The sequence below is a fragment of the Arvicola amphibius genome, chromosome 1, assembly GCF_903992535.2.
Source record: "Arvicola amphibius chromosome 1, mArvAmp1.2, whole genome shotgun sequence".
NCBI lineage: Eukaryota > Metazoa > Chordata > Mammalia > Rodentia > Cricetidae > Arvicola > Arvicola amphibius.
In genome coordinates, this window is record NC_052047.1 from 125,427,407 (window position 1) to 125,440,986 (window position 13,580).

The window sequence follows — 13,580 nt, forward strand, 5'->3', positions numbered from 1 at the left end:
CCAAATACTGGGAAACAGGTATGTACTACCACACCTGGTTCCCTACCCCCACCCCAGTCTTGCTATATAACCCAGGCTGGCCTCAAACCTATAGCTCTCTCCTCTCCAGTGCTGAAAACAGCAGGCTAGCATTTCTATTCTTTCCAATTACACACACACACACACACGCCAGAATTTGCCTCCAAGAATTAGCAAGTTTTTATATAAACCACAGAATATATTTAATTCAAATTAAACATGAAACTAGAATAACATTCGGTCTTTATCAAGTAGCAATTATATTGTTTTGTTTTGTTTTTTAAAAAAGAACAGTATATTTCTCTCCATATTCTGGCAATCCACAAGGCACGACTCACATCCAGTTTGATGAGGCAACAGAGCCAGCAGTTGCCATCAATGCTCCAGGTTCTGGGGATGGGAGGAGACACAGACTGTATTTAATACAAAATGATTCTGCAGCAAGTCTGAAGGAACGGAAGCTTCCTCTGGCATGTGACAACCAAAGTCTGAGTAGCAGGAAGTAGGCAACTTGCATAATTAATGTGTTTTATTAAATAGATAAGTAAGTCTCTTCTTAGTCATTCCAAGTTGCTGTCTGTGTCAACAGCGTGGGCAAGGGCTTCCCATGCATTTCTCAGCGGTAATACTCGTTCCACTGTAGGTATTTCTTTGTTCTATCATTTTTGGCATGATTTTCGTCCTATATAAAACAATCCAACTTCTTCACGACACAGGTCATTCAGCTTTGAGTACTGGCCCTTTACCTTCTCGTCGGGCCGTGGGAGTCGAGTCCTGCGTGGTCAGACTTTCCTTCTCCCACTGAAAGCTTTCACTGTTTTGTCTGTAGGGACAGAGGCTTGCCTGACCCAGTTCCGCTCACAGGATGGAGGGCCAAAGGCTGGCAAGTGGCTTTCTTCACAATGCGGTACTTTCTGTGTCATTGTCAATGTCCAGCAGAATGTGGCCAGGCACTTCTTTGCTTGCCAAGTCTGAATGTATTTCAGGAAAGACGCTGCGAAGTGATTCTGAAACCTTAGAATTGGTGTCTGGACAAAAACATGAAGAAACACGGTATCAGTGAGGGTAAGGTCCAAGATGCCCCCCAAAGGCACTGAGAAGAGAGGCTGGAAGGTTTGAGTCAGCCCACATACAAATACAGTCCCTTTCTAGAGGTTCAGGAGCCACGAGAAGTGAAGCCCTTGAGAGCCTGGACACAATTCCTACTACAGTCCACTGGTACTCCTGAGAGCCTGGGCAGCCCTCAGAGATGCGACCCTTGAAATATGCTTGCTTTGAGCAAAGGAAATTCCACTCTCACCTAGATCTCTAGTGACTGACTGTGGGTTCCTGACAACCTCTAAGTTGCAGAAGAACACCCTGGTGAGAACTAACTTCTGAGGCTACGAGGGTTTCCTTCTGGGGATAAAACTGTGACCTCAACCTCTACTGAGTCAAAGCTAGACTGAGCCGTTCTGAATTGCAGGACTATCGTGGGCACTGTAGAAAGCTGAGAAGTCCTGGCTTTTACCCACCAGATGCTGGTGGCATACGGACTACTGACCCCCCAGAGTGACAACCTGAAATGTCTCCAGGCACTGTTAAGTGTCCCCCATGGGGCACACATACCAAGCTGACAACTAAATCAGACCACCAAATCTCTAATTACTTTCTTCTAATGCTAATACACTGAAATCTTTCCATGTCTTCTTAAGCTGACGCAAAATTCTTTCAGTCAGATGGCAAATATACATTCCTTAAGCTACTGCTCCTCCCCTTCCATGCTCACAAGACCCCTTCGCTCACCGCAGCTCTCTTCCAGACTACCACCTGCTGGGTCCTGATCTGCTTGCTGAGGACATAGTAATAGTGAATGAGATAGACATGGCCTTGATGAAACCTATAGGTAAGCCAGGAGACTGGTTTCTGTCCCTTCCCTGAAAGCCCCTCCTTGCCTCTGTCCCTGTAGTTTTGAGCTATGGTCTTCTTTCTCCTAGGGGTATATCCCTTTTCTCTCAGACTCCAGGATTAAGAGACCTGTCCTTGCACCATAACTGGGGGAAATGCCTAGATTATGGAGGTGCTGAGGAGTTGAAGGCCCCGGGTATTCAGTGCCATTTCAGACAGTTCAGGTTTTACAGTAACTAGAAAACCAACGGAACAGGTTGAACCTCCTGGTTCAGAGATAGAGCAGCAGCAGTGTGCATGAACAGAATCAGGAATGTCACAGACCTGTGGCTCACCCCCGGCAAGGGCAGATCTGTCTCGTTCAGTGCCTTATAGCCATGACTGGCACAAAGCAGACACTATGAATCTTATAGCTGGGTAGCTGATGGGCAGATAGATAGTGGGCTGGTGCAAACATCTTTCCAACCCTCCCTTTTCACAGCCTCAGGCAGAGAGGTAGCCATGACTCAAAGGCAGCAGCAAACAAGAAAACCATTGCAAATTCAGTCTCTTCCCCCGTTATCCTACCACGGATGGCACTGCCAGTCCAGAGAGTTCACAAAGACTAAGGAACAGGCATGAGCTGGTGGAGCATGCACAATGCAAAGACATACTAACCAGATTTCTGCTTGTCAGTATCTCTACTTGTGTGCCAGCTATGAACCCTTTCTAGAGAACAAATGGGCTCTTTTTTCCTCAACCATTAGTCAGAGGGAGGTGCCCAGGGGCACCACTTTATCAAGGTGACAAGCCAGCATCAATCAGACATGAAGCAAAGCCAGCATGTCTGGGCTCTCTGGACATTACACTTCTCTACCTCCCCAAGGACTGCGCTACCTCCATGAGGGTCCTGAAGGAGAAGACACTATCTGAGGAGATAATGGCTGAAGTCTTGAACACTCAGTTCATTGCAGCAAAGAAAAGGGTTACTTTAGAAGCTATCCACAGTCTTCTTTTCTTCTCTTTTAATGCTTCTACACATCTCTAGGTATGAATTTATATGCTTTCGGTATATAGCTTGGTCTATAAAGTTGTTGGTTGGAGTTATGTTCATATTACAGATAATTTAATAAATAACAAGAAATCCAGAAAAGAGCATCAGGTAACAGGCCTTGGCCCCAAGGCACAGTGAAGACAGTGTAATGAACTTGGGGCCCCTACAAATGGAACCCATTCTTTGCTGAATGAATATTTTTATTTGGGAGACAGGCCCTCCAGTGGGCAGGACTGGCATGCTACAATTTTGGGTATGATCTAGAAGAATTTTCACTCAAATAATTTTGATTATGTGCTTTAGGTTGTAACTCTTGTCTTCAAAAATGCTATTTTGATAATGACTCGTACAAGTATCAGATCCAAACACACCCCGGAAAGCAACACAATGCAAAGTGAAACATCAGACACCACTGCCACTGCCCAGGCTCTCTGTCCTCGGTTCTGACATCCTGGGTCCTTCTGTCCCTTACCAAGCTCTGTCTGTGAGTAAGAGTCAGTTTCTCGCTACTCCAGCCCAGTGGTTCTCAGCCTTCCTGATGCTGCGATCCTTTAATACCGTTCCCATGTTGTGGTGATCCCCAACCATAAAATTGTTTTGTTGATGCTTCCTAACTGTAATTTTGCTACTGTTATGAGTTGTAATGTAAATCTCTGTTCTCTGATGGTTGTCTAGGGGTTGTGACTCACAGGTGGAGAACCGCTGTTCTAGTCAAAGGGGAGATTACCCCTCACTCTCACTCAATAGCTGACTTCTCATGAATATGCCGTCTACAAGTAGAAGCCCAGCAAATGCTTAGCTACAGTCATAACAGCACACGTAGCTGGTGAAATAGCGAATACTATGTTACTATGTGGACAATGACATGGGATGTAAAGGAAAATCAAAATGCTGGGGTAAAATCCACACAAGGCAAATGAGATCACGGACCACGATGTCTTCAGAAAACAAAATAAGGCACCTTTAAAAGGCAGGCGATATGCAGACCTCCGCAGCTATAATAAATGAAGATCTGAACAAGTGGCACCCCTAACCTCTGCCTCTCTGGGTCCTAGCAGGCCTAGGCTGGCATGTGACATGACAATAGATAACTACCATTCGCTCACCCGCTGCCTATTATGGACTGTTGGAACCTTTCTTAATCCATCTAATTTAATTCCTTTACCACTTGTGCCTTCCCAAGAATGTCTCCGATGCTACAGCACACGCTGTCTACTACCTCTCAAGCCTGCTGGGCGGAGGAAAGGATGCAAATGAAGAGTCATGAGGCCAGCCCAGGGACCACCTGTTGCAAGTCTGTGAACACATTTAGTACTTAGAACAATGGACAGCAAGCACAGATAAGGCCAGCCCTCCTTAGTGCATGCACTATTAGTAGGGATGCAGGCAGGCAGGGTTAGGGTGACTGGTTAGTGACAGCCATTAGTGCACAAATATGATCATAAAGTAGCAAAAATGCTTTGGCCAATCAGTTGCCTTTTCCTTACCATTAAACATTCCAATTTCAGTTCTTACTGAATATGGCAGGTCATACATCTAAATTATTTAATAAAACGTTTGAATTAGAATACTCTTAGCTAAAATCCTCCTGCTTTGCAGAGTTACAGTGAGATTTTGACATTTAGAATGACTGAGAATCCTTCCCTTATCCAGAGCTTTCCAGAGCCGTGAACTTTGGAGAGGGGAGTGGACTATTAAGTCAGCTTGGCATTCACCTTAGTCCCTTAAGCCTTACCCAGCTCTTTATAATTAAATAATTCAATGGGTGAGATGTTCTCAGGAATCTTTCCAAAGTTCTCCAAGCTAAAGCATGTCATAACAGACTGTGCTACTCTTTCCTTTTCCTTGAAAATCATAAGCTATATCCAGGAAGTCACTAACAAAATGATCGATGCTAGGGGATTCCTAAATTCCAAATGCTGGTCTTCTGTACATTTCCAAGGGCAGGCCAGTGGATGTTAAGATTAACTTTATGTTAATGCTATAATAATACAAAGGGAATTACAGAGGCCATGTATTTCCTGTGCTAAGAAAATTTACAGTAAAGATTAAAACAAATCGGTAGCATCTTAGATAATTTTAAAATGTAAAATTTCACGTATCTAACTATAAAGTATAGTGAATGATAAATCAATTAAAACAGTCTGTTGGAACAGCCGTTGGAACAGCTCAGAGGTTAAGAGCTCCTACTGCTCTGCCCAAGGTTTAGAGTTCGATTCTTGGATGTGGTATCGATGATGGTAACTATGTCATCGATATATAGGGAAAAAATCTGTTGTCATAAAACATCACAAGTGACTATGGTATTACAGGGAAGGCATAATTCTGGTTTGCAGTCTTCGTTCTAGTCTAGATAAAAGGACAGGTTTGAGTAAAATTTTGGTGTCATAAGTATTAAAGTGTTAAAAGGCTCAGCCTAAGCCGGGCGGTGGTGGTGCACACCTTTAATCCCAGCACTCGGGAGGCAGAGGCAGGCAGATCTCTGTGAGTTCGAGGTCAGCCTGGTCTACAAGAGCTAGTTCCAGGACAGGCTCCAAAGTAACCCTGTCTCAGAAAACAAAAACAAAACAAAACAAAAAAACCAAAAAACCAAAACAAAACAAAAAAATGCTCGGCCTTTTAGTTTAATCACTCAACTACTGTTCTATTCCAGGCCCGGAGAAAAGCAGACGGATGCTTGTATTCTCCTCCATCGTTTCAACTTGAACTAAGCTGCGAACACTCAGTATATGTCCTGCAAAAGGCTAAGGGCTCTGATTAAAGCAACTGTACCATACAGGAGTCTTCTGCTAGCCCAATATGTGCCCAAAGGTATGTTCAGATGAGTCTCGTTGTTTTAAATGTCCATACAGCTTAGGAAAGCAAAATGTAAGCACGCTGGAATGCAAAGGGACTTAAGGGAGTTCAGGGGAGGATTATCTGGGGAAGTTTGGAGGGGGCTGAGAATTTTAGACACCAATTAAGAAGCTCCATGCAGTTACCTTGCATTTAAGATACAAAATTAAAAATTAAAGCACAAAACACAGGGACGCACAATTTTCTGTGTGATGGTTCCCTGGCCCTCTTTGTTGGGCGATGATAGGCCAGTGACAGGTGAAATGGTACTGAGAAGAGCGGAGCACTGGGAGAGGCTAACCCAAACGAAAAATGGAACAACACAGCATCTTACTGAGGGTTTCAAACTGAGATCTCAGCCTAGGGACAGCTACCTCTTAGATTTGGGGCAAACCAAAGCCAAAAGTGCTTCTGATGGGACAAAAGGCATAACTCTATGCCACAGAATGGATGGCTGACTGACGGCTACAGCATGGCCACCCTGAGCACAAAGTCAAAAGCACACACACAGAACATGGCTAAGCAGGAGCGCTTGCAGCTGCAGTTCAAGCTGCTGAGGGGTTACAGACCTTAGTTCTGGAAACCTTCCCCACCTGTGAGGGCACTGGGAAGGGCATCTAGTGGGAAACAAACAGCAAACAAACCAATGTGGCTTTGTGCTAATCAAATAAACATCCTGCTGTCATAGGAACAGTTATTAACTATTGATAACATATGTTAAACTATGCATTATACTCCTGGAAAAGATCTTTCTGTAGTTAGTTAACTCATTATTTTGGGTGCAGTGTTGGGTCATCATCTATTGAGAAGTCCACTTGTGACGGCTGAAGCACCAGAGGTACAGTCCAGTGGCTTCTACTAGCATGGTTCCATACAGGACAGCCCACAGCTAGGCTGCTGAGATTAAAAGCAAGCTGCTGTTAAGAAATGCTGCACAGTTCAAATGACCATTAAAACACTAAAGAACCCATATCTTTTCAAACTAAAAAGCAAAATCCAGTACCTGGAATAGCAATATTCTTGATATAATAAAATAAAACAATCATGTTTTGTAGGATATCTATAAAAACATCCCTCAAAGTAGCACTACAATCTGTACAATCAACTCCATGCCCAGGGCAGATCCAAGAGGGTGATGTGAAAATCTCCACTCATCCCTACCAAGCCATTTGAGGCTAGTGTGGGTCTGCTTGGGAGATCTGCCTTCCCGGAGCATCTGATTTAGCATATATAGTGCTTTCTACTACACCCACTTCTGAAATTCTGCACTTAGTACGTGTATTTTTTACTTTTAGAAAAGTAGTTAAGCCCAGGATGACCTGGAACTTGCTTTGTAAATGAGGCTCCCGATCCTCCCATCTTCAAGGATGGACCACCAGGAAGGAATTCACTTAAGAACTCCACGCGTATGTCCTACAATACCTTCTACTTGGACTTAAATGCTTTACACTTTCCAGAATGTGAATGAAGATAATCTTACACCTAGAAGAAAACTACAGGCTTTATGATCTGTGTCATTGGTGTCCATCTCTGCTGTCTTGGCATGAAAACAGCCATAAAAGGCTTGACAGTGCAGGTGTGACTGCGCTCCCAGCATATGTGACATGCACCTGGTTTGGGAATGACTGCCATCAAGGGAAGCCTGAGGGAACACTGCATCCCTTGCTACTCACCAGTGACGATTCTGGAGGCGGTGGGTGCTGCGGGCACAAGGCTGCCATCCCCTGCGTGGGCACCTGGAGGGTGTGGGGGTGGCGGCACGCTAGGCCGGTTGCGGGGCTTGGGTACCGGCCGCGGCCTTGGGAGGGTTCCATGCAGTTGTGTAGTCTCGCTGTGCGAGGGATTCTGCTTGGCCAAGGGTGGGGTGCTGGGTGGTGTGGGGGTCTGCGGTGGCGTGGGGCCCGGCTCTGGTCCTTGCTCGCCCAGCCGGGGCTGTGTTGGGGGCTGCGGTGGCGGGTGGTTGGGCGCCTGGATGGGAGGCAGACTGCTGGAGCAGCGGCGCATGCCCTGTGCCTGCTGTGAGGGTGGCGATGGGCTGCGAGTGCTTGGCTTTGGGGAGGTGCCTGGGCCTGGAGAGCTCTGACCACCAGGGTGGCCAGGAGGTGGGTTTCCTGGTTTGGGGGGTGCCGGGGCAGGTTTCTTCACAGCTGCACAGAAGAGTGAAGAGAGGATCAGTAAGGGGAGGATGCGGCTCAGCAGGACCTCATGCCTTCCCCCATGCATCAAGAGGGGTTCTGCTGTGCAAGCCCCAAACCCTAGACCAGTCCACCCCCAAGAACATCTGACAAACAGCTATGGAAACCCAAGTAAAAACCGAACTGGACTCTTGTGCCAGGGAAGTCTCTTGGGCGGGAACTGGTATGGAAGATGGCCACTAGGAAAAAATAGAAAATTTGAACCCAGTGTGGAATTAATGACTGCTGTCATGGGTGTCTCAGTTGTGACAAATGCAGTCTGAGGCTGGATGGCAACTGTGGGGGTAACAGGGCCAAGAGCAAGAGGGAACACAACTCTGTAAACTTAAACCAGTCCAAAAAGCTAAGCACATGATATGCAGGCCTTCAGTGACCTGTCACTTTACCAGTTCAAAAGAAGAAAACAAACTGAGTACAGCAGAGCCACACACCATACAGAACACACACACATACAGAACACACACCATACAGAACACACACACATACAGAACACACACCCATACAGAACACACACCCATACAGAACACACACCCATACAGAACACACACCATACAGAACACACACCCATACAGAACACACACCATACAGAGCACACACCCATACAGAGCACACACCATACAGAGCACACACCATACAGAACACACACCCATACAGAACACACACCATACAGAACACACACCCATACAGAACACACACCATACAGAACACACACCCATACAGAACACACACCCATACAGAACACACACCATACAGAACACACACCCATACAGAACACACACCCATACAGAACACACACCATACAGAACACACACCATACAGAACACACACCATACAGAACACACCATACAGAACACACACCATACAGAACACACACCCATACAGAACACACACCATACAGAACACACACCCATACAGAACACACACCATACAGAACACACACCATACAGAACACACACCCATACAGAACACACACCCATACAGAACACACACCATACAGAACACACACCCATACAGAACACACACCATACAGAACACACACCCATACAGAACACACACCATACAGAACACACACCATACAGAACACACACCATACAGAACACACACCCATACAGAACACACACCCATACAGAACAGCAAATGTGGGCCCTTCTTCCAGAGTCCCCTCAAGACTTCAGTGTGGAAACAAACCCAGGAGGGAAGAACAGAGAGGCAGTCCACCCCACTCAGAACTCTGCCCAAGGTAGGCGTGAGGAGGGTGGCTGCTGGGGATTGACTCTAGGGCCTCCATGATGGGCACTCATTCTACCGCTGGGCTACAGCCTCACCTGACTGGCTTTTACTCATGGAAATTCTACCAATTCCAGACACTTTCTAGATAGAATTAATTAGAAATAAGCCTGCAGCTGTTTCTCTAACATGAGCTGAAACAAATTCCTACTCTGAGACCAGTTGAGATCTGAACAGACTGTGGAAGGAGAAGATGGAGGGGCAGAGAACCCTGGACATGTTTCTCCTGAAGTCACACAGACAACCCTGAGAAAGGGAGAAGGAACCAGAGGACAGAAGAAAGCGGTGCCCACTCAGCTGCACACCAGGCTTGCACACACTGCATGCCTATCCCTGGGGCTCACTGTGGGACTGGTCCACTCAGCTGCACACCAGGCTTGCACACACTGCATGCCACCTCAGGAGCTCACTGTGGGACTGGCCCAGAGTGGAGAAAGGAAGCCCAGGACAGGCTGGTTATTTTCTAAGCAATCACATACCTAATAAATGATGGAATAGATCATACCTATGTCCTGCGACCTCCCTGGATTCTTTTTCTTCTTTCTCACACAGCTTCTCTTCCTATTTACAGGGTCCAGAATCCAGTGGTGCCCGTTCTGCTAAACTAGCCTAGAACTCTGAGCCCAGCAATTCAGAAGACCTTTCCCCACAGAAACAACCACTCAGTTTATAAAGGAAAAGTTCTCTGGAATCAGTTACACTCTGTTTGATGAAAGCAATGAGAAGAAGAAAAAAAAGTTTGGTTTCCTGATCTAAGCAGTACTAACTGTAAACTCACACTGAAGAGAAATTCACACCTGACATTTACAGCGCAGGAGACTCAGAACAGGAAGCCTGAGAAGAGGGTAGCAGGACCCAAGAAAGGGCTAGAGAAAACAGGCTCTTATCTGGGACCATGGTGGAGATGCTAGCATGATGAGGAGTAGGTGTCCTGTGGGTAGGCCTGGGTGTTGTGGAGCCAACTCTCTGAAAGCAGAGCTACAGCTGAGCTCAGGTAGGGAAGACCGTAAGCAGGACAGATGAAAAGGACAGCAGTCTAGGACAGGTAGCATAAGGATGAAGTGGGGGCCTGTAGCCATACCAGTACTGAGCTTGCCTTCCTGCCTGAAAGATGCATTAATGTACATTAACATTTGTGGAGTGCTTTAGAAAGAGCATAGATACACAATGCCACAGGGGAGGGAGAGTGGCAAAAATCTGCAATTCCAGTACCCAGAAAGCTGAGGCTGGAGTGCTTAGGCTGTGTGAGGCTAGCCTGGGCTACACAGTGAGACCAACAATGAATCTAATACTTGTAACGCTCCTCCACTTTTGATCCTCCTATATCTCACCACTCCTCGTATTTTTAGTTCTCCTGGATATAGTAGGAAGCCCCTTCCCTTCTGCTTTGCACAATGCCCTCACCATATGCTGAGCAGAGACTGACATCATGTTATCCTTGGATTTCCCAGCCTCCAGGACTAAAAACCCAAAGAAATCTCTTCCCTTTATAAGTCAGATAGTCTCAGTCCTAACACCCAGTTATCCTGGCAGCCCCGAGGTGTGACTTCCCTGCTGTATCATGTCTAAACTCTCCTCATCCCTCCTACCTGAAGTGTTTCCAATGGTAAAGAACTGTCTTTCCCCAGTCTTAATTTCAGGGAGATGTAAACACACACACACACACACACACACACACACACACACACACACCCCTCAGAAATATGCTTCACAATGTGCCCCTTGCTATGATAAATTCCCTGTCTCTTGGTATCCACATTATAAGACCCTGTAAGGTGCGGATCTTTTACACTCTAGTAAGCACTGCTAGGGAACTCAACAGGGAATTTAACTAGCTTGATCTGGAGCAAGGGTGTGGCTTCCCTGGCACATCTCTTCTGGAACTTGCTCCTCTCCAGACTATGGTTCCTCCACTTCAGCACTACTAACAGATGGGCTGCACATTACTTCAGAAGACTGCACACTATGGTTGCTTAGTAGCATCCATGGCCTTTGTCCCCTAAACAGGTGTAACCTCTTTCCTTTTGAGACAACCAAAACCAGCTCCAGATATCAACAAAGGTTCAGCGTCAGGAATTGTGGTGTTTTGAATGAAAAAAGGTTCCTACAGGCCCATGTGTTTGAATGCTCAGTCACCAGTTAGTAGAACTGTTTGAAAGATTAGGAGGTGTGGCCTTGGTAGAGGAGGTGTGTCATTGGAGGTGGGCTCTTTAAACTCAAAGCCCACCCCAGGCCCAGTGTATGTATCTCTATGTATCTATTGCTTGTAGATCAAGATGTAAAGCTCCAGCACCAGGCCCGCCTGCTTCCTGCCATGAATTCATGGACTACTGAAACTGTAAGCAAGCCCTCAATGAAATGCTTTCATCTATAAGGGTTGACTTGATCATGGTGTCTCCTAACAGCACTAGAACAGTGAGTGACTCGGGAATGGAGAGAGTCAGTTCCAGGTCTTCTAGTCTATGACCACATGAGCTTCTGAGTGCCATCTCTGTGGCAGGCACACATAAGGACAGGATGCTGAGGTGCACAGACAGGGAAGACCTGAGCTCGCTAAGATCTTGGAGAGAATAATAAACAAGACTTAAAAATTCATTAAGACAAATGCTTGGTAGCCAGGACAATGCCTCAGGCAGGTAAAGCAGTGGCTGTGCAAATGTGAGGACCAGAGCCCATGTAGAGCCAGGCACAGGAGCATACCTAGGATGCCATGGCTCCAGTGGAGACAAGAGACCCCCCACAAGCTCCCATGCTGCTGGCACAGCATACACAGTGGAAAAACAAGAGACCCTGTTTCAAAAAAGGAGGAAGGTGAGGCCCAACACTCAAGGCTGTCTTTTGACCTCAACGTGTGCACTGTGACCAGGGGCTTGGGAGGATTAAAGAAGAAAGAAAAACGCTCTGACAAATATCCCCAGAGAAACCAAAGAGCAGCATGACAGAATGACTTGTGCTTGTAGCAGAGATGGGATTTGGTGACACAGCTCCTTTGTGTTAGAAAGCAATGGCCCTGGCTGCTGGGTTGAGGAAGGAAAGGAGTCAGATGGAAAGTGTTTAGATCATGTTACTCCAAAACCAGAAAACCCTGTGCCCTGAAGCTCCAGTTCACAAAGCTTGGAAGCAGAGAGGCTGCAGTGGCTCCCAATCACAGCAAGACTTGGGACCCCAGCCCCTAGAGAGCCAGGAGTGACTGCAGAGCCCTCTTCCTGCTGTTAAGCTTTAGCGTTCCTGTATTTCCTTTCTCTATTTTCTTCAGTCTCTTCCATTGTTTCCCTCTTTAACGACTGATTTTCCTGCTTGTTATTTGGTAACAGTCATGAAATAGATTTCTCAGGGCTTTCATAACCGACTCTTTGGAGTAATTACAGGAAGTTCTTCCACCCTCCCAAGCACAAGGAGTGCAGGTCACTCACCTCGCCGCACAGTGTGAGGACTGGGACCAGCTGCACTGTGTGGTGTGGCTGCCGAGAGCTGATGGGAGCCGCCACCTGCCTGGACCTGGCTTGGGCCCGTGGTAGCCTGGTTGTTGTTTCTTCCTGGTGCAGGGACAGCTGCAGATGCAGCATCTTTGGGTTTTGGAGGGCTGAGAGGGTAAAGGTGAAGTTAGATCTCAGGCATTCTCTGATCGAACAGCTAAGCACTCCATAGAATAGTTGTTCCTTGGTACGGGGTTTGGGGTGGGAAGTCCCAGGACTTCCTACAGATACCCAAATTCAAGGATGCTCAAGCCCTGTATGTAAAAAGGCATTAGGACCTGTCAGTACCTTTCTGTGTACCTTAAGTCAATTCTCATAATAAGCAATAAAGTAGAAGAGCTACGGCAATGTCTGGAGAATGGCAAACAAAGTGTTCGATACAGTGGTTTCTTTGTTTTTAAGATTGTGTGAGCTGGGTGGTAGTGGTTCAGACCTTTAATCCCAGCACGCAGGAGGCAGAGACAGGTGGATCTCTGAGAGTTTGAGGCCAACCTGGTCTACAGAGCAAGTTCCAGGACAGGCTCCAAAGCAACACAGAGAAACCCTGTCTCGAAAAACAAAAACTAAAGAAAAAAAAAGGTGTGTGTGTGTGCGCGCGTGCGTGTGTGCGCGCGCGCACACACACACATACAGGTGCTCGGAGAAGCTAGAAGACTAGAGTTACAGGTGGTTGCAAGCCTGTGGGTGCTGAGACCTCAACTCTGGTCATTTGAAAGAGCACCAAGTAATTTTAACCACTGGGTCATCTCTCCAGCCCTATAGAAATAGTTTTTTAAAAAATTATCTGAACCACAATTAGCTGGATCTGTGGATACCAGAACCCAGGAAGATGGTTATTTGAAAATTTAA

The 13,580-nt window shown here is 46.5% G+C and overlaps 1 protein-coding gene across 7 annotated transcripts in view; it reads right to left on the bottom strand.

The window, feature by feature from the left end:
* Positions 1-244: 244 nt before the first annotated feature.
* Positions 245-13,580, bottom strand: part of Arhgap17 (Rho GTPase activating protein 17) — a 92,852-nt gene continuing 79,516 nt past the window's right edge. For 2 of the 7 annotated variants that reach the window (XM_038322446.1, XM_038322410.1), the window contains 3 exons: positions 12,669-12,838; positions 7,447-7,920; positions 245-1,046 (listed from right to left, as the gene is read on the bottom strand). In XM_038322446.1, the coding sequence (XP_038178374.1) occupies positions 916-1,046; positions 7,447-7,920; positions 12,669-12,838 (775 nt within the window). In that variant the 3' untranslated portion in view covers positions 245-915. Of the gene's footprint in view, positions 1,047-4,425; positions 4,475-5,020; positions 6,391-7,446; positions 7,921-12,668; positions 12,839-13,580 lie in introns of those variants that run through there. The other 5 variants (XM_038322455.1, XM_038322420.1, XR_005284646.1 and 2 more) reach the window with 4 other exon arrangements.